Source organism: Phascolarctos cinereus, unplaced genomic scaffold, assembly GCF_003287225.1.
Source record: "Phascolarctos cinereus isolate Bilbo 61053 unplaced genomic scaffold, phaCin_HiC Scaffold_4;HRSCAF=312, whole genome shotgun sequence".
NCBI lineage: Eukaryota > Metazoa > Chordata > Mammalia > Diprotodontia > Phascolarctidae > Phascolarctos > Phascolarctos cinereus.
This window is the reverse complement of record NW_027555847.1, coordinates 212,390,039-212,417,626: the sequence shown is the minus strand read 5'-3', so window position 1 is coordinate 212,417,626 and position 27,588 is coordinate 212,390,039. Positions and strand designations below refer to the sequence as shown.

At 40.5% G+C, this 27,588-nt stretch overlaps 1 protein-coding gene across 4 annotated transcripts in view; it reads left to right on the top strand.

Moving 5' to 3' along the window:
* The first annotated feature begins 4,767 nt into the window (after positions 1 to 4,767).
* The window catches only part of TECPR1 (tectonin beta-propeller repeat containing 1), a 67,400-nt gene continuing 44,579 nt past the window's right edge, over positions 4,768 to 27,588 (top strand). Inside the window, exons 1-5 of one of the 4 annotated variants that reach the window (XM_020965411.1) lie at positions 4,768 to 4,961; positions 19,825 to 20,062; positions 21,672 to 21,854; positions 22,195 to 22,317; positions 24,235 to 24,360. In XM_020965411.1, the coding sequence (XP_020821070.1) occupies positions 19,838 to 20,062; positions 21,672 to 21,854; positions 22,195 to 22,317; positions 24,235 to 24,360 (657 nt within the window). In that variant the 5' untranslated portion in view covers positions 4,768 to 4,961; positions 19,825 to 19,837. Of the gene's footprint in view, positions 4,974 to 5,102; positions 5,223 to 19,824; positions 20,063 to 21,671; positions 21,855 to 22,194; positions 22,318 to 24,234; positions 24,361 to 27,588 lie in introns of those variants that run through there. The other 3 variants (XM_020965409.1, XM_020965408.2, XM_020965412.2) reach the window with 3 other exon arrangements.

Here is a 27,588-nt window from a genome sequence, read left to right as displayed (position 1 = left end):
TTTGGTTGCCAAGAGAAGTTCATTATGTTAACTCCACTTATCCTAACTCAACTTGCAAACAGCAATTCTTGAGTAAAAATTTAGAAATGAGTTTTTAATTTCTAATTTCAAATGACTCATCTTGTATGTATAATTTCCTGTTAAGAGGAGTGACCCCATGGTTAGCTGATCCCATCTTCAGATCAGGTTACTATTCTACACTATACTATACTATACTATACTATACTATACTATACTATACTATACTATACTATACTATACTATACTATACTATACTATTACTATGCTATGCTATGCTATGCTATGCTATGCTATACTATACTATACTATACTGTATGGTACTGTACTATACTGTACTGTACTATACTATACTATACTATACCATACTATAAATTATTCACATTTTTATATGAATAGGGTAGTACAAAGGACTTTTAACACCCCCTAAGAATGAATGAATGAATAAGCATTTATTAAACACCTCCTACATGCCAGGCACTGTACTAAGTGCTAGAGATACAAATTTTAAAAAAGAGATAGCTCTTACCACAAAGGAAATTATATTTGAATATATGGTGATATATATACCCAGCATATATATATATATATATATGAGGTAATATGTATATATGTATGTGTGTGTGTGTATGTATGTATGATGTATATGTGTAAAAAGAATTTTGGTCTGAGAAGTCATAGAGATTGTGAATCAAGTGTTACACTCTTTCCCGTAGCAATTATAATCTTAATTTTATTTTCATTCCCAGAGTAAAAGCAAGAAATGGAAAGCGGTTGAGGGAGTGGGAAGAAAGTGAAATTGGAAAAGTGCAAGAATGGAGTAGGCTGTGCTTTGCTGGAGGACAGCTGGATGGGATGTGAAGCCTAGCCTGGGGCCAGCTAGGTATAGAGGATTAAGTCAGTTTTCGCTCCCTTACCCATCTAACAAGAGAGCTCAGCCTCAAGGCTGTATACCAAAGCTGAGTGGAGTCTAGACTCCTTTGGAAGGTACCTGTTTCTGGTGAGGGGAGAGGGGAGGGGCAGAAGCAGTATAGACAGCAAGCCCACATCGGGTAGGCCCTGGTTTCCTGACGGATGGCTAGACGAGATGTGAAACACAAGCTAGGGCTAGGTAAATATAGTGTGAAAAGGCATTAGATAGAACAACAGTAATAACCTTATTAGGCAAAAAGTTATTTAATAAAAACATAATATGCTTTCTATTTTAAATAAGATGAAGTTTATTTTTTTCCCAATAGATGGGGATGAATTATGCTGTGACAGCAACACTTTCTCTCACCTAGTAGTCTTTGTAAGTAGTGAACTTACATACAAGAAGGTCAAAATAAGAGTCAAAAACTGAATGGATCCTCTGATGAAACCGATGATTTACCTTATTAGCTAAGCAGCCAAAAACTGATTTGACTTTTTAAAAACTATTCTTCCCTAAAATCTACATGTTCAGGGCTGACCTCTCACTATTTCCCTACAACCATGGAGGCAATTTAGAATTTAACAGGTGTCAAAGAAGCAGTGAAATGGGGTGAAAGAACACTAGACTGGGATTCTAGAGACCTGAGTTGAAGCAAGGGCTGTTTTCTCATTTACAAAATAAGGGGATTACCTAAGATCACAGTTATAAAGCTGGAACAGACTTTGGAGGTCAGCTAGTATATTAGTTCTCAAAGTGTGATCTGGGAACAGATACCCTTTCAGGGAGTCCCAAGATATTTTAATTTCTAATGCGTTAAGTATCAAAAGCTATAATAAGGGGTGTGCTGGAGTCAGTTTGAACTGTTAAAATTGTTGAATTTTCAGTGCTAGCATTTATACTTTGGAAATTGGCAAACTACAAATTGGGGCTTGCTTTATTGTTCTGTTGAATGTTAAGAAATAAGAAAGTTATGAAGAAAATTAAGATTAAAATTTAAGATATGTTGAGCATCCATTCTTTTTTTGGGGGGAGGAAGCAGGTTGTTAAACATTTATCAGCATATTCATGGTTATAAAATAAAAGCTCTTTGGGGAGGAGGTCCTTATTTATTTTTAAGAGTGTAAAGGAATAGATGATGTCCATGTTTCCATCTCAGTTTGTGACTAGACATAGACATATCTATGTTGAAAATGGAATTGAATTGAGAATTGCCCAATCTAAAAAATGTCATAGACCTTCCCCTGGTGCTATAATTCTTCTACTCCCCTGGGCTCACTCACAATTTTTAAGTTATTTAGGTTTATTTTTTTAATTCTCCCTTCTTCTCTCTTTGCCCTCCTCTTCCAAAACTACACTAGATCCTGCTTCTTCCACATCTTTTGGATTAACTCCTTTCCTTTCCCTGAATTTATAGAGCCTCTTTATTTTCCAAGAACACAGATGACTTCTGTACAAGTTAATCTTCTAAACATCTCATAGCATCAATCAGAGGTCCTTGAGGAGCAGGCATTTTACATTCCCAGAGAACTCTTTGACTCATGACTCACATTAGTCAATGACAGCTTATGAGATAATAACAAAAAGGCTAAAAAAAATGGACAAAAGTCTGTTCCTGTTTCTGGAATCTGGGATTCTAGCAGTAGTCCAAGTTTCCCAAGACCTTTTCAACTGCAAAATGTCCATGCCTTCAGAAAAAAGATCAGTGAAAAGCAGAAAGCAAACTTGCAAAAACAAAAATTAAATAAAAAGAGAGATAGCAGGCATGCAGGCCAGTATCCAGCTCTCCTTTACTTCTCACCTCTGGGATATTTCAGGAGAGAAGGTGTCTCCTTAAAGGAAAAAGGAACCAGTTAATTCCAGAGCTCTTAAATCTTCAGAAAAGAAACCTCAGACTCAGAACAAGAGGGTTAGAGGGTCCAACACGACACCATGGAAAAGTTTGGCATGGACTCAGTTTCCTCTTGCTGCCTTAGGCAGCTAGGTGGTACAGTGGTTAGAGTTCTGTGCTTGGAGTCAGGAAAACCTGAGTTCAAATGTAGCCTGAGCCATATACTAGCAGTGTGGCAGTGGGCAAATTAGTGCCTTCCTCAGTTTCCTCAACTGTAAAAGGGTGATTATAATCCACCCACCTTCTAGGGTTGTTGTGAGGATGAAATGAGATAATATTTGTAAAGTGATTAGTACAGTGCCTGGCACTTAGATGCTTAATAAATACTTGTTTCTTCCCTATAAAATGAAGGGGTTGTACTAGATCAGGTGTTCTTAACCTAGGATATGTAAGATTATTTTAAAAATATTTTGATAACCACATTTCAATATAATTATTTTCCTTTGCAATCCTACATAGTTTATGTATTTAAAAGTTACTTTGGTAAGGGCTCCGCAGATTCCACCAGACTGCCAAAGGGTCCAAGACCTACAAAAGGTTAAGAATGCCTTACTAGGATAAAATACCTGCCCTGAAGTCAGCAGGATCTGAGTTCAAATCTGGCCTCAGACCAAACACTTGACACTTACTAGCTGTGTGACCCTGGGCAAGCCACTTAACCCCAATTGCCTTAAAAAAAAAAAAAGAATGCCTTACTAACGTGGATGATCCAGAAGGTCTCTTCCAGTTCAAAAGTCTATGGTCTGGCGAAGCTAGGTGGTGAAGTGGATGGAGCACCGGCCTGCAGTCAGGAGGACCTGATTTCAAATGTGATCTCAGACACATAACACTCACTAGCTGGGCAAGTCACTTAACCGCAATTGCCTCATCAAAAAAAATTTAAAAAGTCTATGAACCTATGGAGCTTCAAAGATGGTCATCCTAAGGGCTACATTCAGGAGTTTTAGTTGTCAGCAGGCCAAACGATGCTTTCAGGCTCTACCTGAAAATAACCTTCTGAATGAGGTTATTTTCCTCCTCCCTCTCCTTTTTCCTGAATTCATTATGGTGAGTGAGGCAGGACCACCTATCCTCAGTGCAAAATTGGGATATTTGACTAAGAAAGCAACACTTGCTAGAGGATCAAAGTCTCCTGACAGAGAGGTGATGGACTCAACACGCAGAATATAACATACAATTTTTACACATGGCCAACGTGGGATTTTGTTTTGCTTGACTATGCATATCTATTTCATCACAAGGGTTTCATTTTTCATGTTTTTTCTTCTAAGTGGAGGGGGGTGGGATGGAGGAATTGGAATGGAGAGAAAATATATACTTGCTAATCGAAAAAAATTAATTAAAAATTTTTTAAAAAGAAAGCAACACAGTCAATCCGATGAAATCCTCCAAAGGAGTGAACATCAGAGAATGCACTGGAGCAAGTGGATCTCCCTTCTCTCCCAGCTCCGGGCCCCCCTCTCCTTCCCAAACTCTGGCGTCCACCGCTCTCTCGCAGCTTTGCTTTCTTCCCTCTCCCCTAGCCTCCTCCTCCCTCCCCGCCCCCCCGTCTCAGATCTGGCCCCACCCCCTCTCCCAGTTATAGTCCCTCCCTCTCACTTCTCCCAGCTCTGGTCCCGCCCCTTTTCCCAGTTACGTCCTCTTCTCCTCTCTCCCCACCTCTCCCAGCTCCCTTTCCCCTTCTCCCAGTTCCGCCCCGCCCTCTCTCCTGCCTTCCCAGGTCTGGCCCCGCCCCCTCCTGTGTTGTGCTCCCCTCCCCCTACACCAATACTCTCCCCCCTCCCCCGCAGTGCTCTGCTATCTCCCTCCCCGCCCCTCCCCACTCTTCGGGAGGCGGGGCGCTCGCGCTCCAAATGTAACTCCTTGACGCAGCCTCGGGCTGAGCCAATCGCCTGGCGCACGCGGCCTGCGCCGGAGAGGAGGGCGACCAATCCGAGGGCCGCGAGGCCTCCTGCGGCTCCCTCTGCTAGTGGGGCCGGGGCTTTGCGTCGGGTCGGCGGCCGCGGGCGGGGAGGGTCTAAGGTCTGCGCCTCGGCTGGGAGCGGATGGAGGGAGGGGGATATTGACGGTGCCTGGAGCCGCTCCAGACCCTCTTTCGCCCACCTCTGGATGGGCCGCGGAAAGCTCGCAGCCTCTACTGAGGTGAATACCGAGGTAGCACATCTGCCGGGCGGGGAGGAGGGAGGAGAGGGGCGATGGGGGGAGCTGATCACATCTGGAGGGGGCGGGGCTCCCAAGCTGCTCCAGAGCCCAGGTGTGTTGATGCTGGAGAGAAGTCCTGGGAGGGTGGCCTAGGTCAGCATCCCGAGCACTGCGAGCATAGGTTTAGATGGAAGAGGTGGGGAGTGGAACAGGGAGCTGAAGACGTTCCTGTCTTCTTTGCATCTGGATGACTTTGAAGAGGTAGAACTGGGGCTGGGGGGTTGGAGAGTAGGGGGAGGTGGATGCCTGTGCTTTCTCACGCCCGGCCCTGTTTGCAGAGAAACTGGAACTCGTGTAAGCAGGACCCTTCCCCCACCCCCCGCCTCGGATGGCTTTGCGGACTCTGAATTGGCTGCTTGGGGCGGGGGTGGGGGTGGAGGGAGTGCGGAATGAAGAGAAAAGACTTCTCTCCTTTTTTCTGCACTTTTGGAATCGGGAATGGGATTGCTCTCGTACATCTCACACCTTGGGATAGTCAACTAGCATTTATTAAATACCCATCATGTGCTAGGCACTATGCTAAGCTTTCGGATAGGCAGCGGTAACTGCAAAACCAGCTTCTAAGTATCTCGCACAATTTGGACCCAGCACTTTGTGTGCCCTCTTGATAGAATCTGACATTTATTAAAGAATTGTGACAATTTGGAGACATCAAACTCTTCAATAACAGCGTGTTTCCTAGTCAGTTATGAGAAGTGGGTGTCAGGCACACCAGAATAAACCTGTTTGCGGTGGGATTTACTATGGGCAGATGGTCAGGGGGCTGGGAGATTTTCACATATGCTGCTTGTGACAATGCCATAAAACATACCGACACTCTCAGAGTGGCTGCAAACACATGTTTCCAAGGGAGAAAGAAACTTAATTAGAACCTTGGACTAACTTGCCTGTGATCGAAATAAGAGTTTATTTTAATTTGGCTGGCTGGTGCAGTCGTCAGTGTAGGGCAGTGTTTATAGACATAAGGTCAGTTTTTTAAAGAAAATTTGACTCATCTGTCAGGTTTAGCTTTCATTGCTGCTGTTAACCTAAGGAGCCTTAGTAGCTAAAATGTAGCTGCCTAATTATGCATGAGCCTTGTACGTAGTAGGTAGTAAATGTTAAGTTGAATTCCAGGCAATACCTGGAATTGACTGTGTTGTCTTAAAGTTCCCTTGGTGTTTTCTGTACATATATCTTAGGTTGAATGTATATGTAATCTGTAGACTTTTGATTGACACATTATATAACGACTGAAGTGTCTTTTCATGAAACACTGCCCTGAGCAGAATTTAGCAGAAATGAATCTTGGGAAGTTCAGTTTAGCTAATCTTCTCTCCCTAACCCCCACCTCCACTCCCATTCCATTTCCTGGGAGTTTGAAGCATCTTTTGGCTTCTGAAAAGATTTGTGGTTGTAATGGAAGAAGTTGTAATAGTGCTTATTAGTGTATAGCTTTCAGGGTGGCAACCAGAATACTCTTAATGGAATGATGGAAGGACTAAATGTTTTGCTAGGTAAGTTTTTGTTTGGTCAGATACTAAACCTGTTTAGTCTGATGTCCTGCTTCTTCTGAGGAAGACTATTCCCTTGTGGTACCTCTCAAGGTGAAATAGAGAGAAGTAATCTATAAGATCTACTTTGAGAGGTGAGAGTTGTGGAAGAAAATTCTCTACTTTGAATTTAAAGCACAAGCCTGCCAGAAAGTTTTTTTATTAATTTTTTATTACTCTTATCTAAGCATTTTTCTGCCTAGAAAGAGATAAACCCAAATTAGCAGTATCCTCTGCCCTTAGAAATCTCTCTGACACTTTGAAGTCAAGGATTTACAGCGTATCCGAACAAAGAAAATTTCACTATTAATATTGAGCAAAGGTCCGGTGTTTAGATAACAGTTCATTTACCACTTTGCTTCTTTAAACCAAACAATTGTCACTTAAAATGTCTGGTGCATCCTAAAAGAGTCATTTTGTGACACTTAAAAAGTTTTTGTTTGAGAGGAGTGGCTAGGTGAAGTCCAGCCTTGAAGTCAGGAGGACCTGAGTTCAAATCCGCCCTCAGATCCTTGACACTTACTAGCTGTGAGACCCTGGGCAAATTACTTAACCCTGAATGCCTCACTAAAAAGAAAAAAAAATTGTTTGAGAGACATGATTTCTGAGTAGCTTAATCATTTTATTAATAAAAAGGTGGTCATTTAGCCATCTCTTTTAGACCAAAGACCCCTAATGGCGGTGGACTGAGTTTATATGCCTTTGGAAGAGCAGGTGCTCCTCCGGGTGGCAGTCAACACTGATTGGTTAACAATTAATGATAAAATGAATGTTAAAATGAGAGGGTGGGGTATATTACAATAAGAGTTTTGGAGTGTTACTTGGGTCACCCAAATCTTAGTCAAAGACACTTATCAATTACCATATCACCTGTCTGACAAAAGGGAGAGATTAACACTTCCCTGACCTGTCTGAGCAAACACAATGAGCAGGAATGCACCCTAGCCCAAAATTAGAATTTCTTTTACTGTCTGATTATATCTTGGCCTGGGTAAATCTCTGCCTAAGATTTTCCACACTGGTTGATTTCTAGATGAGGAAGTAGATAAGGGGAAAAACCTTAGTCATGATATAATAATTAGTTATTAAATATAAGAGAGAAATAATTAAATTTTCACAATTTCTTAAATCATTCAATTCATTTAGGGTAGAGATAGATGACTTCATATTAAAATATTTCCAATTCTAAGTCTGATTACCACCCTTGATCCATTTTCTAGAACTCTAGAGTTTTCTTTAGTAGTTTCCTAACAGAAAATGATTAGGCTTTGGAAAAGGGATTTAATGGAAGACATTATTTTTCAAAGTTTATTATTACTTGATAAAGGTTTCCTTCATTTAGACTACAGAAATATTTATTTCCTAATATTTTCATTAAGAAAAAAGAGACCTTAAAATGTATTTTATATTATAATAGTATTAAATATTTTCCTGTTCCAGTCTAGCACAGTGCCTGAAATTCTTCCAGTAGTGATTGATTCCTTTTCGTCTTTTGGAAGGTATTTTGATTTTTAAGAGTACCATTGCTATATATGTTGTCAGCTAATTCTCAGAAGAATGTCTTGTAGGAACTGGATGCTGAGTTAGTTAATGGGGTAATTCTATTTCCTTTCTATTCTTAGTTGAGTAGTCAAGGTCTTTTCATACAGACTTTCCTCCATTCCACTCTTCTCTTGTAGTATTGGGAATCCCCATAGCTCCAGGGATTTCTCTGTAGTCATCCTAATTATTCCATTGTTTTTTACATGGGGATTACTGCTTATTTATTTCCTAAAATGAGGTTTTATCAAATACTTGTAAAAATAGAAATCCAATCATAAACTATAGTACTTCTTCACCAACAAACACATAATTAGCTGTTTGCTTACACAGTTAATAGTGAAGTAGGAGAGATATCGGAAGACCTATTTATATCAAAATAGAAGAAGATGTTATTTTCGGGGGAAAAGCACTCTACAAGTAATTTGCACATTTGTAATTCTCTGTAATCTGTCTGTTTTCATTCAAATGATACCATCTATTCAGCTATTCCTTAAAAATAGGTTTAACTATTTTTAGGTTTAGTCTTTTTTCTACATTCGGAAATTTATTATCCACCTAAGAGCTAGGTACACCAAGACTGTGTGGATACAACAAGCAATAAGATAGGGTCTCTTCAGGAAAAGGACTTGCAATCTAATCAGAGAGAAAGGATTCCTTCTCTTTATCCATCCATTTAGCTATGTTCCCATGTCTCTTCTCCCTTTTCCTTTCCTCCTATTCTTTTTACTTTCTATAGTCTAGTTCAGACCTCAATATTCAACTGAATTGCTCTTTCCAAAGTTACCAGTGATCTCTTATTTGCCAAATCTAATGTCCTTTTCTCAATCCTCATACTTTTTGACCTCCCTGAAGACTTTGACACTGTCTCCAGCCTCTTTTTGATACACTATTCTTTCCTGGTTCTCCTACCTGACCCTTCTCACTGTCTTTTGCTGGATGTTCATCTAGGCTCAGAACTGTTGTTCTTCCACTCCCCAACATCCCCAGGTCCTCTTCTCTTCTTCCTCTGTGGTATTTTGCTTGGTATTCTCATCAGCTCTCATTAATCCAATTATCATCTCTATGCTAATGATTCTCAGATATGCTTATCCAGCCCTGATCTCCCTCCTAACTTGTAGACTCCCATCTCCAATTCCCTATTGGATATCTCATAGTGAATGTCTTGTAGATATCTTAAATTTAAAGTTTCCAAAACTGTGCTCGTTCTTCTCCCCCAACATCTCCCCTCTTCCACACTTCCTTATTACTATTATACCATTCTCCCAGTTACCCAAGATGTCATCCTTGACTTTTCATTCTTTTTTAAAGCACAGAAACTTTTTTATTCTTTTTTTTTTAGTTCCAAATTATCTCCCTTTCCCCCTCCCCTTGAGGAGGGAAGAAAAAAAACAACCAAAATTGATTACAAACATGACTACAAACAAAACAAAATTGATTACAAAAATTACGAATAGTTACATAGAACACATTTCTGCATTAGCCATGTTCCAAAAAAGAAAGGAAAAAAAAGAAAATTAAAGAGAAAAAAATGCTTCAGTGTTCACTCTTAAGTCCATCAATTCTCCCTGAGGAGGTAGATAAGCATGTTTCATCATTAGTCTTTTGGAATTGTGGTGGGTCTTTGTGTTGATCAGTTACTACATCTTTCAAAGTTGACTATCTTTACAATGTTACTGTGAAGATTATTCTTCTGGTTCTGTTCACGTCTCATCATTTCATACAAATCTTCCCAGGTTTTACTGAAACCATCCGCTTTATCCTTTCTTACAGCACAATAGCATTCCATTGCTTTCATATACCATGACTTGTTCAGCCATTTCTCAACTGATAGATATCTGCTCAGTTTCCAATTCTTTGCCACCACAAGGGTCTTGCCCTTGACATTTTACTCTCTCAGCCCTCATATACAATTTATTGCCAAGTCCTGTTGATTTTACCTTTATAATATCTCCTGTATATACCCCCTTCTCTTTTCTGACGCTATGTATGGCCTGGTGTAGGCTCACCTCACCACACAGCTGGGCTGTTGTAATAGCCTGCTGATTGATCTCCCTGCTTCAGTCTTTCTGCATTCCAGTCCATTCTTCACTCAGCTGTCAAAGTGATCTTCCTAATGCTCAGGTCTGATCATGTGTGTGTGTGTGTGTCTCTCTCTCTCACTCTCTCTCTCTCTCTCTCTCTCTCTCACACACACACACACACACACACACACACACACACACACACCCAACCTCCTCAATAAACTCCTTTTAAAAAATATTTGTTATTTTTAGTTTTCAGCATTCAAGATTTTGATTCTCAGTTTTTTCCCTATCCTCCCCCTACCCCAAGATAGCATGCAATCTGATATAGGATATACATGTACAATCATATTAAACATATTTCCACATTTGTTGTGTTGTGAAAGAAGAATCACAACCAAAGGGAAAAACTATGAGAAAGAAAAAAAAAAGAGAAAGTAGTATGCTTCCATCTGCATTCAGACTCCATAGTTCTTTCTCTGGATGTGGATAGCATTTCTATTATGAGTCTTTTGGAATTGTCTTAGATCATTGCATTGCTGAGAAGAGCCAAGTCTATCAAAGTTGGTCATCAACAGTGTTGCTGTTGCTTTGTACAATGTTCTCCTGATTCTGCTCACTTCACTCAGCATCAGTTCATGTAAGTCTTTACAGGTTTTTCTGAAAGTCCTGTTCATCTTTTCTTATGGAACAAAAGTATTCCATTACATTCATATACCACAACTTGTTCAGCCATTCCCCAATTGATGGGCATCCCCTCAATTTCTAGTTATTTGACACTGCAAAAAGAGCTGCTTTATGTATTTTTGTGCATGTGGGTCCTTTTCCCTTTTTTTTTTATGATCTCTTTGGGATACAGACCTAGTAGTGGTATTGCTGCATCAAAGAGTATGAACAGTTTTATAGGCCTTTGGGTATAGTTCCAGATTGCTTTCCAGAATGGTTGGATCAACTCACAGTTCCACCAACAATGCATTAGTGTTCCAGTTTTCCCAGATCTTCTCCAACACTTATCATATTCCTTTTTTGTCATATTAGCTAATCTGATAGGTATGATGTAGTACCTCAAAGTCATTTTAATTTGCATTTCTCTGATCAGTAGTGATTTAGAGCATTTTTTCATATGACTATAGATGGCTTTAATTTCTTCATCTGAAAACTGCCTGTTCATATCCTTTGACCATTTATCAGTTGGGGAATGACTTGTATTTCAGAGACACTGACTGTAAAAATTGTTTCCCAGCTGAAAGCCCTTCTTAACCTGGCTCTGTACTACCTTTCAAGTTACATCCTACTTCTCTCATGTATTCTGTGATACAGTGACACAGGCCTCCTAATTGTTCCTTAAACAGGACACTCCTTCTCCCAACTCACTGGCTGCCTACATCCTTGGGACTTTTTCCTTCTTCCTCTCTACCTCCTGGTCTCTTTGGCTTCCTTCATGTCTTAGCTGAAGTCCTACTTTCTACAAGAAATCTTTTTCAATCCCCTTTAAATATTAGTACCTTCCTCTGTTGATTATTTCCAGTTTATCCTTGTTTGTACATAGTTGTTTCATACTGTCTCCTCCAATAGACTGAGCTTCTTGAGAGCAGGGACTGGGTTTTTTGCCTTTCTCTGAGATAATATTTCTAAAGCACTATACGTAGTAACTGGCACATAATAAATACTGTTTTACTTAACTTGACAGATGTCTGTATATAAAAGTATTTGTATATGTACATACATATATATGTATAGTTAACAGATAAACAATCAGCACAAGAAAGCATATGCTTCTTAAATGAGTGATATACAATAAAAATCAACATGTCCCCAAGAAGCAAAAGGTTGCCGATTGCAGAATCAATAATTCCTTTCCCAAATTCATAATTATTGTGCATCACTCTCTTTTCCTAATTTTTCCTTCTATGTCTCTTATATGATTTTTAAGCTCCTTTTTGAATGCTTCCATGAGATCTTTCTGGACTTGAGACCACTTCCTGCTTTTCTTTGGGGTTTTGCCTATAGGTGTTTTGACCTTGTTGTTCTCTTCTGAGTTTGTGTCTTGTCACCATGATAACTTTCTGTGGTCAGATTCTTTGTTGTTTTCTGCTCATCCTTTTTTTTTTTTTTGCTTTTTTTCCTTTCTTTTAAATTTGAGTTCTTTTCCTAGGCTGACTGGGACACTGCCTTCAGCTTCTTGTGTTAGTGGCTGCAGGCCCTGGCTGTTTACTTGGTGCTGCATTGATGCTGTCCTGAGGCGCAGGGGGCCCTTGTGTCTGGTACTGCTGAAGGCATGGGGTGGGGGTTGACTGGCTGGAGGCTGTAGGGGTCTGGCAGCTTACCTCCTGCTAAGCTGGGGTCCCAGTGGTGATGTCTGGTGTGTGCTGAGGCCCAGTGGAGTGTTTCTTCGGTTCCCCATTGCTACACTGAAGCATATGGTGGTCAGGCCTCTGGAGGTTACCTCTTTGCCCAGGGCTACACCAAAGCTTGGTAGGGTGGTGGCTGGTGGCTGCCTGTTTGCTTAGGCACCTGTAGAGTTGCTAAACCGTTTGCCCAGGGCTATGCTGAAGTGTGGCACACCCCTGGCTGCTTGTTTGTTTAGGCACTGGTAGGGTAGGCATCTACCTGTTTTCCTGGGGCTATACTGGAGCACTTGGTGGTTCTCAGAGCTGGAGTCTGCTGGTCCCCTGGCTATGCTAAGGCTGTGGGTGGCGGGGTGGTTGTACAGGTATTGGTGTTTGCCTACTCCACCACACTGGGGCTCAGGATCTGCTGGTTTGCTGAGGTAGGGCTTGCTGCTGGCTTGCTGAGATGTTTCCCATCCTGGGCTGCACTCCCCTTTCCCTGGAATGAGATGGACCTTTTTTGCTGATCTTCCAAGTTTCTTGGGCTAAAAGATTGTTTCACTCCATCTTTTTTGCTCATTCTGCTGTTCCAGGTTTTAGGGCTCTATTTTATGGTTGTTGGAGATGAGTATGGGAGAGTTGCAACCGTTTACTGCTTACTCTGCCATCTTTGGCTCCCAGAAGTCACTCTCTAAATAAATTTGACTTATCATTTTGACCTGTTGGTTGCTAATTAAGGAATTGTCATTCTTATATTTATTTCAAGGATACTAGCTTAGAACTTGAAAGTAGATACCAACTTTCTAAAATATGTCAAGAAAAATAGCATTCTCATTTCTGTTGGTTTTGAGTAAGTGATTATTTGGAAATTTCTGAATGTAAATAAAGGTATTTTTATAATTATGCATTTTCATTTTTGGTGTCTTATGTTGTTTTTGTGTTCTACTTTTAATTTTCTCCTCCATTTCATTTCCTACATCCTCTCCTCTGTACATCTTCCACAGATTGGCCCTTGATTGTACTGGGTTCCCTTTTTCTTCGTTTCTTCCTTGTCTCCTTCTTAATATGTCTCCCACCTTTGGGCATTTTAAAGATCTTTATTTTATGGAAAGATCTTTTTCCCCAGCCTCTCAGGTTTTGAAAGACCTGAATTCCTGGAGTTGATTGAGTACCACGTGGGGTTAAAAGATCACTTGGACAACTGAGTAGAAAATTAACTGGAGTGGGAAGAGATTTGAGGCAGGGAAACCAATGAGCAGGCTACTGCAGTAGTCCGTGTGTGAGGTGAAGAAGGCTTGCATCTTGTTTGCTAGACTGGAACCAGCCTCTAACCTGTGGGTGACCAGGCCCAAGCAAACAGAGCAGGCTAGAGACAGGAGAGTCAGGAAACAAACAGAAATTTAATGAATTTCAAAGTGAGGGAAATGACTCATGCATATGGAAGCTACCCGCCCTCCCCAAGAAAGAGGGAACATGCCAAACTAAAAGCAGGTCTCATATACCTCCTGGGCTGGACTGTGACATAATCATTTTTAGATCTTGAGTTACTGTCCCCCCAGGCCTTGTGGAAACAGTATTGTCTCAAGTCTTGGGGATTGTGTCACCATGTGGGGCACAGAACCAGAGTTCTGTGATTGGAACAGGAGTGTAGTACCTGTAAATGACAAGACACAGGGATTGTGAACGTCCCATAAATGCACCTGGGAAATAGGGGGAACTAAATCCCTCAGTGAACACCTGGTGCTGGTCCAAGCAAAACACTTTGCCACAGGTGATATCATCCTGAGCACAAAGGATTATTGTTATGCCAAGCTCAGGACACAGCCTGCTTGCTGGGCTTTAGTTCAGGAAAACAGAATAACTCCAAAATATTTTGACAATCTAAGTGTCCACATTGTCAGAAGAGAGAAGTGGATATTTGAGATATCATAATTCCATAGTGTTCCATGGTTTTTAGTAACATATGCAAGTGTATACTCAGGCAGAACCGAGGGAGACCTGACCTCAAGGCATTTAGGATCAGTTTCTTAGTAGGGTCAGCCTCCAGAAAAAAGGCAAACAGAGAAGACCTGATTCTACTTTATAGAATCACAGCCTCTCATAGTTGGAAGGAACCTCAGGGGCATCTAGTCCAGTGTGTCCTTGAACAAAAATGCCTTCTATAGCAGACCCAGCACAGAATCTGTCACTCCACTTTGGCTGAAGAGTTCCAGTCAAGGGGATCCCAATCTGTCCCCATTACCCCCCCATTGTGCCCACTTTCCTCCCTACCCTATTCCACTTTGGGGTAGTCTAATTCATAGGATCTTAGGAAAGACGTCAGAGGCCATCTAGTAATCCAGTTGGCTCTTTTTATCAACAAAGAAACTGAACTTAAGTGATTTGCCCAAGGTACCCTGCCTCAGGCACAGGATCGGAGTAAGCATCCCAGGCAGGATTGAAGCTCAAAGTTCTCTAACTCCAGAGCCAGTGTTCTTTTTCAAATTCCCCAGGTTTTTAGGGAGTTTTTGCTTACATCAAGTCTGAATTTGTTTCCATGTAACTTCACGGCTTGCTCCCAGTTTTGCCTTCTGGGGCCAAGCAAAAGGATTCCCTTGTCCAATTGAAATACAGCCTTTGCTATACTTAAAGATAATCTTCTTTTCTCGTGGCTGAACATCCCCAGTTCTGATCTGATCCTCATTTGGCATGATTTGTAGCCAGAGCCTAGGATAGTGCTTGGCACACAGTAGGCACTTAATAAATGCCCATTAAATAAATGAATCATCCTGGTTGCCCTCCTGTGGACACTCTTCAGTTTATCAATACCTTTCCTTGAATGTAGTGTCTAGATTCTAGAACAAAATGCTTTATTCTAGATGTCGTTTGGTCAGGGCAGAGTAGTAGGAGTATCTATCATCTCTCTTGCCCTCGATAATATTCTCTTCTTAATGCAGCCTAAGAATGTATTAGTTTTCTTAGCTGACAGGTCACACCTTTGACTCAGATTGAACTTGCATTCCACCAAAACCTTCATTTTTTTTTCATACCTCTCTTATATTGTATTTGTGAAGTTGATTTTTTTAACTGAAGTTGGAGGCTTTACATTTATTCAGATGTTCAAGTGGTTCTATAGTTTCATTGATTTGAATATTCCCTCTGACAATTCAATTGCAACTTGTCCATGCTGGTCCTTCCTATGGAACTTTTTTGTCCATGTTTTCCTATAAGTTTGGCATAGGAGATCTACTCAACATGTGGGAGGCCTTCCTCATTTTTATCTGATATCCCAAGTAGAGCAGTGGAGGACCTTGGCTGTCTATCTATTATCACTTCACATGTGAACAGCCCATCTTCTTTTCCTATCACACATTACCCTCATGACATGTTTTGCTTCCTTAAAATTCCACCTTAGTACTTAATGCAGCCTATGTGCCTTTCCATTTTCCACTGTATGATTTTTTTCTTTCCTTTTCTCTTTTTTCTTTCCCTATTTCCCTTTCCCCCTTTCCCTTTTCCTTCTTCTCCTTCTAAAATTTCTATTGGCAACTTTTCAAAACATCACCTTCATTTCCCAATATATTCCTTCCTCCTTTCCTTTCCAGAAAGCCATTGTATACAAAGAATAAAAAAAAAAATTCAACAAAACTGGCCAGCACAGCCACCATGTTTGACATTATACTTGGTACTCTGCTGTGAGGGGAATGAGGTACATCCTTTTTTTTCTTTTTTTTGTGAGGCAATCTACCCTTCTCTTCTGTTCAGCTCTGGGCTAAACTCCTTGTCCATTTGTAATTTCTGTCCCAGATACACCTACTCATGGACATAATCTGGGCAGTAGACATTCTTCATTCTGGTCTTTCCTACACCAGTCTCCAGATAAGCTTATTTGAATGGTAATGAATATTTTCCATAAGACACTGCAGAGTTGCAGGTCTTAATGAACTAGCACACTGTTGCTTGACTGGAGCACCTAGAGGACCTTACCATCTGTTTCTTCAGCTTGAACTCTAGGCTGCATCTCCTTCACAGTGGAGAGTGCCTTTGGCAAACATTTCTCTATTTTACTCCTGATGTTTATAATCAGAAGGTCATTGAGCAGGGTTAGCTCTGTTATATCTTTCAAGGAAATTTGAATAATTTTGATGTATCAATAGGAGATAACTTGTTGGAAGAGACTGTAAAGTGGAGTTTTATTATGATTTTTAAATGCTTAACAAATATGTGCAGTGGGATCCTTTGTTCTCAGCACTTTGAGTCAATTGTGAAATGGTAAAGATGTAGTCCTTTGTTGAACATTACTAGCAAAAGCTTGCATGTTCTCTTTCAGTATTGTCATTGAGGATATCCTTGATTTATATGTTAATTAGCCTAACAAAATTTTTTATAGAAGTAGACATATAGCTTGATAGTTGTTTTCTCCTTCAAATTTTTTGACATTAATAGGAACTGAGATTTTTTTTTCCTATACCTTGAGCCTCTTCCTCTCCTTGTGAATCAGTCTTCACCATTCTGTCACTTCCAGCACAATAGTCTCTGTATAGTCCAATGCGACTTTCCACCCAGCTTTATTTTCTTTAATACCATTTCTACCTCCCCTTCCAGAGACTGTGAGGTTAGAGCTCAGATGTGGTGATTCTACTGTCCTTGATGGTAAAAGCAGTTTGTCATAGTAATTTTTGCACATATTTTCCATTTTCTTTGTTGTTGTTGTTGTTGTTGTCGTCGTCTTTCCTTCTGTTTTTTACTTGAGATGATTTGGCTTAGTTGGATATTTTGTCAAGCTTTTTCTAAACTGGCTTTATCTTTCACTGCTTATTTCCGCTTTATGAGATTATATTGCTTGAAATCATCCATCATTTTTTGTGGTAAGATTTTTGACATAAATTTATATTCTCAGTTGGTATTGCCTTTGTTTATCTCTACTGGATAAATACATTGTGCATACTGACTAGTGTTTCCTAAATACTTTGGTCTTGTATTAATTGATTTATACCAACTAAATTTCCATGTGAAATTATTATAACTGGTGTCTGTGTCATTTCTATTATTCATTTCTTAGTTTTTGTTATCAATTACTTATTTAAATAGTTCAATTGAGTTGTTTTAATGGTATGCTGTGTCTTTTTTTCACTATTATTCATTCTTCTAGTGTTTTACCATTCTGATCTTTTCTTCAGTGAGTTGGTTGTCTGATTGTACACAAGTAACTGATTCAGGGTAGACCCTTGCAATAATAACAAATCTTTACTTTTCTGTTAAATTATGATCAACTTAATTTTTTGTATGTTATTTATTGTTGGCCTGCCAGTTCTTTTGTGGACGAAAGTGTTTGTAATGTAAAAGCATGAATTTTCCAAGTAGTATTTTGCCTCTCATTTCTTCTGTATTCTTTCCAGTATGTTTTTTTCTGCCGTCCTCTTTTCTCACTTTTGCATTGAAGTCACCAGATATCATGTATGTGACACAGCATAGGGCCAAATAGACCTTTATTCATTTAATAAGCATATATTAAGCACGCACCTTATGCCAGGGAATTCAATTCTTAGGGAATTCAAAGACAAAAAAATAAAGTCTCCATCCTCGTGGAATTTACATTCCCTTGGAGCTTTTACATAGATAAGAAAATGCTAAATACATGCAAAGTAAAGGGCACTAACAGTCAAAGAGATAAGGATATGCTTCATGGAGAGAAAGTACAATTTGAGCTGAGCCTAGAAGGAAGTGAGAGGTTAATGAGGCAGAAGGGAGGGGAGGGAGTTCCAGGGGCGGGGGATTACCTGTGCAAAAGGTTAGAAGGTGAGAGATACAGAATCATTTGTGAGCAACATCATGTAAACCATTTTGGCTTAAAGTGTGTGAAGGGAAGTCATATATAATAAGCCTGCAGAAGTAAGCTGAAGCCAAATTGTGAAGGTCTTCATGTATCATGCAGAGGGGAGGGTTTTGTATTTTTATCTTAAATGTAGTGGGCGGAGGGAGAAGGAGGTAGCTAGGTGGTGCAGTAGATAGAGCGCAGGCCCTGAAGTCAGGAGGACCTGAATGCAAATCAGGCCTTGGACACTTAATAGCTGTGTGACCCTGGACAAGTCACTTAACTTCTATTGCCTCCCAGAAATAAATAAATAAATGCAATAGGGAGTCACTAGAACTTCTTGACTCAATGAAAAAAACTTTGTGTTTACTGTGAACCAGGCACTGTGCTACAAATAGAAATACATATAAAAAAGCAGCTAGGAGATTCAGTGTATAGAGTGCTGGAGTTGGAGTCAGAAAGAACTGAGATCAAGTTCTGCCTCAGACACTTACTGGCTGTGTGACCCTGGGCAAGTCAGTTAACCTCTGTCTGCCTCAGTTTTCTCATCTGTAAAATGGGGATAATAATACACCTCTGTCACTGGGTTGTTTTGAGGATAAAATGAGATGATATTTGTTAAGTACTTTGTAAACCTTAAAATGCTACATAAATGCTAGTGATAATGATGACAATGACTACCATGAAGACGATGACACCAATAGTCCCTGCCCTCAAGTAGCTTACGTTCTAATAAGATAAAGCATATAAGGGAGTCCTGGAGTGGTGTTTGGGTCTGTAATGTTGCAGGAATGGAGAATAGAGAGCCAAAAGGGCAATTAATTAATTTGTTCTTTCCAGAAATGGTAGTGTTGATTGGATTATTGCTCCTAGAGCTAGAGGGGAAATTTTGGGGAGAGACTGCTAAAAAGATGTTTACAGTGGCATAGGATGTCTGGGGTGCAGCTTGGTAGGTCTGAATCTGAGCTAGAAAGCAGGAGGCATTAGATTGAAATGTAATGAATTAGTTGATATTGAAACATTAATAGATATTCTTTGGGTCTAAGTCTTGCCAGCTGTATTATGGTTTGGTCCATAACTTTCCATCATTTTTACAAAAATTAGCGACTTTGCCAAATGTTTTACTAAAACCTAAGTAAACTCTTGACTGCTTCATTCTCCTGGCCTGTCAATCTAGTAATTCTGTTAAGAAAGGAAATAAGGTCAGTTTGGCATGACCTATTCTTGATGAGGTCATGCTGTCTCTGTGATCACTATTTCCTGGTCATTAGCCATTTCTTGAATAATAATGTCTTCTAGAATTTTTGCAGAAATGAAAGTCAGGCTCACTGGTCTTTAGTCACTTTGGGCTTGTTCAGCAAACCCCTAATGCTTTCCTCATTGAAGTTGAATTTAGTAGTAAGAATGTGCATAATGCCCTCTATGTGAATGAATGAGCATCATTTATTAATTATTTATGAAAGCCTGCCACCTGTGAGTTATTCAGGCTTTTTCACATGTAGGAGCTATTTAGCTGGACCAATGGTGAGGTGGGGAAGACTGGAGGCACTGATTACGTACTAATTTGGTGTTTCTTTTGCTCAGCTGCTGCCCAACCATGCCAAATTCCTTGCTGTGGGCTGTGGATATTTTTGGGAGAGTGTACACACTTGCCACAGCTGGCCAGTACTGGGAACTCTGCAAGGATGCCCATCTAGAATTCAAGCGAGTCAGCGCAGTAAAGCAGTGCTGCTGGGGGATCGCTTGTGACAATCAAGTCTACGTGTATGTGTGCTCCAGTGATGTCCCCATCCGGCACCGGGAGGAAACCTACGAGAACCAGGTGGGGGATCCCCAGAGTTCCATCTCCACGGAGAGCCCAGAACTAGGTTAAAATTCACTTGCCTTCTGTATGATTAAATCAAACTTGGTTTGATTTAAAGTTAAAAAGGAAAAAATGCAAGAAGAGCATTGTGTAATGGAAAGATCCCTGGGCTCCAAATCAGGAATAGTAGTCGTGGTGCTGGGTGAGTTTGGGCAAGTCACTTCATCTTTCTAGGCTTCACATTCTTCCTGTGTAAAATGTTGGGGTTGGCCACCTTGATCTCTAAGGTCCCTTCCAGTGCTAGCAGTCTGTTTCTACGAAAAGCGAAATTGAGCAATAACCCTTAACTTTTGGCAGACAGAGAAAACAGTTCCTTCTTTTATTTCTTCCTGTTTCCCTCTTTCTCCAACAAACCAAAGTTTAATTTCCTCTTTTATGTCCCAGCCTAAATAAATAAGAATTAAAATATCAGAAGGTGGAGTTTCTCATCACTCAATCTATAGATGTTTATTAAAGCCTTACTATTTACCAAGCACTTTCTTAAGTGTCAGGGATACAAAGAAAGGCAACTTAGATATTTGAGGATTAGTTGGTTTTTCAAGATGTTTGGGGCTGAGATTTCAATGTAAATGTAAATATTTCCTCTACTGGGACATGGCCAGAGCCTTTCTACTAGGGAGAGACAGTCTTCATGGAACATCAAGTCCCTCTGTGCTTAGGCAGTATTTTCAGGCATGGGACTAGATTGTTAGGATACCTGGGTTCTAGTCCCAGTTCTGCCACTAACCAGTGGTGTGATTCTAGACAAGGTCCATAACTCTCTCATTAGCTCAGAATATCATCTATCAAATGAGAGAAATACCTGCCCCTCCTGCCTCACTCATAGAATTTTTGTGAAGCTAGGTAGCATAGAGGATAGAGTGCTCGACTTGGCATTGGGAAGATCTGAATTCAAATTCTGCTTTAGACTCTTAGTAGGTGTGTGACCCTGGGCAAGTCACTCTCTCAGTTGAGGAAATTGAGGCTGTGAAATAGGGATAATAATAGTACTTAGCTCACTGGTTAGAATTAGGATTAAATGAGATAACACATAAAATGTATTGCTTGCAAATCTTAAGGTGCTATACTAATATTAATTATTGTTATAATATATGTAGAATTGTTATAGAAAGAAAAATAAAAATGCAAAAAGCTGTAACTAATTACTGTCCCAGAGGTAACTCCCTCCCGCTCCTAGAAGAATACTTATCTATAGGCTTCTCTTCCAACTATCTCAATCCAGAGCCCTGGTTAAACAAACCATAGATTATTATCATCATCATCATTAATAGCTGCCATCTATATAGGGCTTTAAAGTTTATAAATTGCTTCACACCTGTTATCTGATTTAAACCTAGTAACAGCTTTGTTGAGTTCTAAATACTGGAGGTATTACCCCATTTTACAAATTAGAAAACTGAGGCTTAGAAGCATTAAGTGACTTGTCTACTGTCATATAACTCTTTAAGTGTTAAGAGCCAGGATTGAAACCAAAAACCTGACTCTAAATCCAACACCGTTTTGTTACTTTTTTTTTGTCAAAAGCACAATTGAAGGCTGTATTTTTCCCCTTGTCTCTCCTGAGTAGCGATGGAATCCGGTCGGTGGTTTCTGTGAAAAGCTCATGCCCAGTGACCGCTGGCAGTGGAGCGACGTGAGTGGGCTCAAGCACCAACTGCTGGATAGTTTGGTGCTGCCATCACCACACTGGGAGTGGGAGTCTGACTGGTACGTGGATGAAAATTTTGGAGGGGAACCCACCGAAAAAGGGGTAGGTGACTCAAATACCCACCCACTTAGATTCCCTATAAGAAGTTGACGTCTTTGGCCAGGCTCCTCCTCTGAAATGCTGCTCTCCCCTCTGTACCACTTGGAATTAGCATCCTCCCTCCTGCTGCCACCCCCACCCCCACCCCCACCCTGGCCACTGCTGTGTGTGCAATCCCTGCTTGTTCTGCTATGATTGATGTGCTTGTGTGTGATGTTGTCTCTTTCTGGATCCCCTGCCCCATCTCCCTTCTGCCCTCCTCATGTCCTGACCATCCACCCCAGTGCTTTCTCCACATTCTACCACCTGAATCTCACAAAGGAAAACTCCCTTCTTGTTTCAGGGATGGACGTATGCCATGGACTTTCCTGCCACCTACACCAGGGACAAGAAATGGAACTCCTGTGTGCGGCGGCGGAAGTGGATTCGCTACAGGAGATACAAGTCCCGGGACACTTGGGCCAAGGTCTCCTTGCTCCATTTTTTTTTTTTGGATCCATCACTCTGTGGATCAGAAGTAGTTGAGTGAAGGTCACAAAAGAAAGCTCTTTCCAGGGCCAAGAAGCATGATATTAGATATTGCATGTGGAAATATCATAAATATTTCCAAATTCTCAACTGAACTCATTTCTTATGCTTCATGTTAGCCCTCCATGCCTCACAGCCTGCACTGCCCCATTTAAGTGCTGTCATTCACATGTAAAATTAACCTGATTGACCTACCATCAGTAGAATGTGGGTTTTTAAGTTGGGTGTTTTTCTCCCTCTGCCTCCTTTTTAAAAAATATTTTACTACTTACATTATATTCTTTGTTAAATAGTCTGTTTACACACTGTGGATATATACTGCAGCTTAGGAATTTCTTTATTTCACACCCCTAGTTCTTTTTCTCTTCATGTGTGTATGTGGGGGCGGGGTTCTCATTTGTGGAGATAGGTTTGAATTAAGCCATCTATACTCTCTCAGCCACTCACCCCTTTAGGTCACAGAATCATAGATTGAGAGTCCATATAGTTCAACCCTCTTTTTTTACAGATGAGGAAACTGAGGCCTAAATAAGGTTATATGCTTGTCCAAGATCATGCAGGTATATATATGGGTCAGAGGTGGGATTTGCATTCAGGTCCTTCTGGTTATTTTTGATAAACTGCTATTTTTTTCCCCTTTTTTATTCTTTATTCCAAGGTTGGCTTATGGAGATTGGAGGTAGGGAAAGAAGGAAGAGGTAAATGGAGGTGATATAAAAACAAAAGACGCCAATAAAACGAACGTCATAGAGAAGCTGAGTTATAGAGTAAAGAGAGCTGACCAGGAAGCCAGGAAGATCTAGGTTCATGCCCTGCTTCTGATGCTCCCTGGCTGTGTGACAGTGGACAAGGCCCTTAGCCCCTCAGTGCTCTGCCTCTAGGCAGGTCTCTGAAAAAAGCAGAGAAGGGACTGACCTTCCCTAGTAGAGGGAATTCCTTATGCCAATGAAATAACAGATATAGTCCCTATTTAAAAAAAAATTTATTCTGAATTTGATGAACACCAAAAAAGAGTGTTTTAGAATAAAAAGTAGAACAGAAGATTGTATGTGATCTAGTTCTTCTTTCCAGTCCTTGTATCTCGTATATATATATATATATATATAATGTATATGTATGCATGTGTGTATATGTATGTGTGTATATATATGCGTGTGTAGTATTATATTTGCCTATAGTGCATTATATATGTCATATATATATATTATTTGTATAGTACATTATATATATCATGTATGTGTAATGCACAGTTTGTTGATGTTGTTTAGTCATGTCTGACTCCGTAACCGTAACCCCATTTGGAATTTTCTTGGCAAAGATACTGGAATAGTTTGCCGTTTCCTTTTCCAGCTCATTTGACAGATGAGAAAACTGAGGCTAACAGAGTTAAATGACTTGCACAGGATCACACAGCTAGTAAGTGCCCGATTTGAGCTCAGAAGGATGAGTCTTCCTAACTCCAGGCCTGGTACTCTATCCACTGTGCCACTTGGCTGCCCTTGGAATTCACTTTACACAACTATAATACTATATCCTTACATAACAATGAAATAGACACGTCTTTGTCTTGAAGAATCTTAGGCAAATGTGTCTGCTGCATTATGACTGGTAGGGAATGGGTCAGGCATAGCTAATAGAAGAAGAAGGAAGGAAAGGTCAAAGAAGGATAGAAACTTTGGACCTTTTAGTAATGATGGTGATACAGAATTTAAAAATAAACATGAAATAAAGGGTTTTGGGGAACAAATTAAAAATTCTTGGATATTGCATTCACTTGGAGGGCAGGAAGGAAAGTTTTGAGTGTTCATGGTCCCATTAGTTGGTGTCCTTGTGGGCTCTTCCCTCTTTGTTTCAGATTCCATCCCACGATGACCCCAAACAGCTACCTGACCCTTTCAGTGATCTCTCCATTGGAGGATGGGAAATCACAGATGAACCTGTAGGTCGACTCTCTGTTTGGGCAGTTTCTCTGCAAGGCAAGGTAGACCTATGGATTTTATTTTTACCCTTTTTCCTAACCTGGGGTGGGGACTGTGAGTTAGGGAAGGGGTAGGGGAGATTCAATCAGACTTCTACTTACTGAGATTGGGTGATGGATTCCATTTTCTTTTCTTTTTTTTCTTATTTATTTTTAGTTTTCAACATTCATTTCCATAAGATTTTGAGTTTTAAGTTTTCTCCCCCTCCGACTTCTTCTCCCCACCCCCTATGGGTTCCATTTCCTTGTGTAGGTGGAGAAAGATGATGCCTAGTACCTTGTCATAAGCAGGCCATTATTTAATTATTTATGGGTCATCTACTGTGTGTAGCTCTGGTCTGTGGCAGAACTTTCACTTTAGTGTGCCATAATCCTCCAGAATATTCTGTGCACACACTGTATTATACCAAACTACATTCTTACTTTGTGGATCTGCCCTTGGCCTGTGTGCCCTGCATGTTGCCTTCATCTACACCGACTCTGAAATCTCTGGATGTTGCTGCCTTGTTCATCCTCCTAAATTAGAACCCAGATGAAGGCTTGGCCAGGTCTCTGTAGCAACTAGTTGAGGCCTGGTGGCTCAGCTGTCATTGTTGGTGAGCTTCTGGGGACAAGCACAAGACTGTCACTTATTCTTTTCTCCATCCTGATCATTGTCAGAGTTCTTCTATCCTTGCATACATAATATGATTTCCTCCAGCATAGGGTTTCCAGTGTTCTCTTCCTCTGTCTTCACCCTGTATATCACAGTGTGAACTCTCCTCCCTTCTCATCCCCTCCCCCAAAACAAACAAACAAAAAACAAGTTGAAATTTTACTCATTTTTCATTTTAAAAGGCCCAGCTAGATATCACTTCCTCAAATTATCTCACTCCTTCAGGATTTCCCCTTCTGAACAGCATTTACTATTTATGCTGTTTCATATGAAACTTAGCATTTCTGCCTTACATTATTAGTAATCTCTTTTTATGTGTATGCAATGTCTCCTCAGCTAGACTTATAGGTTGCTTCAATGCAAGCACAGTGTTTTTTATTTTTTTATGTGCTTCTCAGGGGCCAGCTCAATATTGGAGCAGATAACTGTTTTTCTGCGGGGTTTTTTTGTTTGTTTGTTTTTTTATTTTGTTTTATTTTTTGGTGAGGAGTTAGAGTTAAGTGACTTGCCTAGAGTCACCAAGGCCAGATTTGAACTCAGTTCCTCCTTACTCCATGGCTGGTGCTCTATCCACTGCGCCACCCAGCTGCCCCCTTTTTTTTTCTTTTAAAGATAGAAGATTGGGTCCCATTATGCTAAGGGACTTTTGGTCTGAGCAGAGGAGATGAGATCAATTAGCCAGGAACAAAACAGGGCTATCAGCCTGTATGTGGATATGTGTCCCCAAGTGTATCCCTAGGAATAAATATGTGGGATGACCACTAGCCTTCAGTGAAGAAAAGCGGCAGCACGGAGAATGTGAAAGAAGTGGTTAGTTTTTGGTTTTGGTTTTTGGGTTTTTTTTTTTTTTAATTTCTATTTTGAGGGGCAGCTAGGTGGCGCAGTGGATAGAGCACCGGCCCTGAAGTCAGGAGGACCTGAGTTCAAATCCGGCCTCAGACCCAACACTTGACATGTATTAGCTGTGTGACCTTGGGCAAGTCACTTAACCCCAATTGCCTGAAAGCCAAAAAAAAATTTCTATTTTGATTTTGGAATGTTTTGGTAATTTTGCCACAAGATTTTGATTGTGCTTAATCCAGAAATCATTTCTGTTTAGAGTAGCTTGCCTTCCAAATTGTATTTGTCTTAGACAGATATCAGAATTACAGTTGCTTCCATGTACACATGCTAGTTAATGCCTGGCAGGTGGGCTGGGTTGGGGAGTGTGGTGGGGAGAGGGGAGGAGAGGAAGGGACCCGAGAACAAATGGCAGAGATGAGGGATGGCCTGACTGGGAGCAGAAATTTGCCAAAATAATCCATGAAGCCAAGTGTGGATAGCGGAGAATTGACTGCATGCATATGTAGGGTTAGTGTTTATTGAATCATGCATAGGATCATAAGTGTAAAGCTGGAAGGAAGCCCAGCCTTCTCATTTCATAGACAAGGAAACTACTCAGGGAAGTTCAATGACTTGCCCTGGGTCACACAGGTAATAATTGTCCAAGGCAGGATTTGAACCTAGTTCCTCTTTGGTGACAAAGATATAAGAATAGAAAACATGCCCCCTGACCTTAAGAAAGAAGGCTTACAATGTAGTTGGAGAGCCAAGATACAAATAATAATAAAACTGTGTAATTAATAATTAAATTGAATCTGCGCTAGTGAAGAAATAGATGGGATTCTACCACCCTCTTAGACTGGATTTGTCCTCTTCACCACTCCAGAATGAGTTGGAAGGATCCCAGTACCATCCTCTTTGCCCCTCATTAACTTTCCTCCCTCCCTCCTTTGCCTTGCTTTGTTCTGACTTCTTCTTCAGGTGAGACTTGCTTTTTCATTGCCTTAAGCATAGGCCTCCACTAGGGGGACATGCAGGACAAAAATGTGCTGCCACCATTTGCAGTCTAGTCCCTCTTTGCCCTTGAGCCATGGACTGTTTAAAAGGTGGTGGTGTGTGTGTGTGTGTGTGTGTGTGTGTGTGTGTGTGTAGATTTGGGACGTGTGTGTATGTCTGCATGTAGGCATTTGTGTATGCAGTTGTACATATATGATTATGTATATGTTGCAACTGTATTTAGCAGAGTGCTTGGTATATCTTCTGCTTAGTACAGGCTGACTCAGTCAAAGGCCAGCACTTTACACTTTGAGCTTGAAAGCAGTCATAAGGCTTAGGTCAAGAACTGGAAGTTGAGGAGCCACGTTCTGTGTAGAGATTCCAGTGCTGCATGTGGGAGGCAGAGAGCTAGGGAACCAGAATGGCTTCTTTCAGCCTCTCTCCCAAGCTTCAGGAACAGGTTTTAAATCTTCTGGGTTAGACACATCTTTGGAAGGCCAAGTCTTAGTGAAAGTCAGGAAGTTCTTGCCGAGTTTATTTAGAGTTTTGATGGTTGTGTTTAATCCCAACCGGTTCTCTAAATATCAAGGCAAACACAGTGACAACTGTCCTGACTCTGACGTAAGCAGTTTACGTAGTCAAAGTGAGCGTAAGAAAATGTTAGTCTTCCCTTGACCCAAAGCAAAGTCACTGAGACTGTCAGAAACCTATAGCCTCTTACATAAATAAATGCTGTTTAAAGAATAGAGAGCATAGTT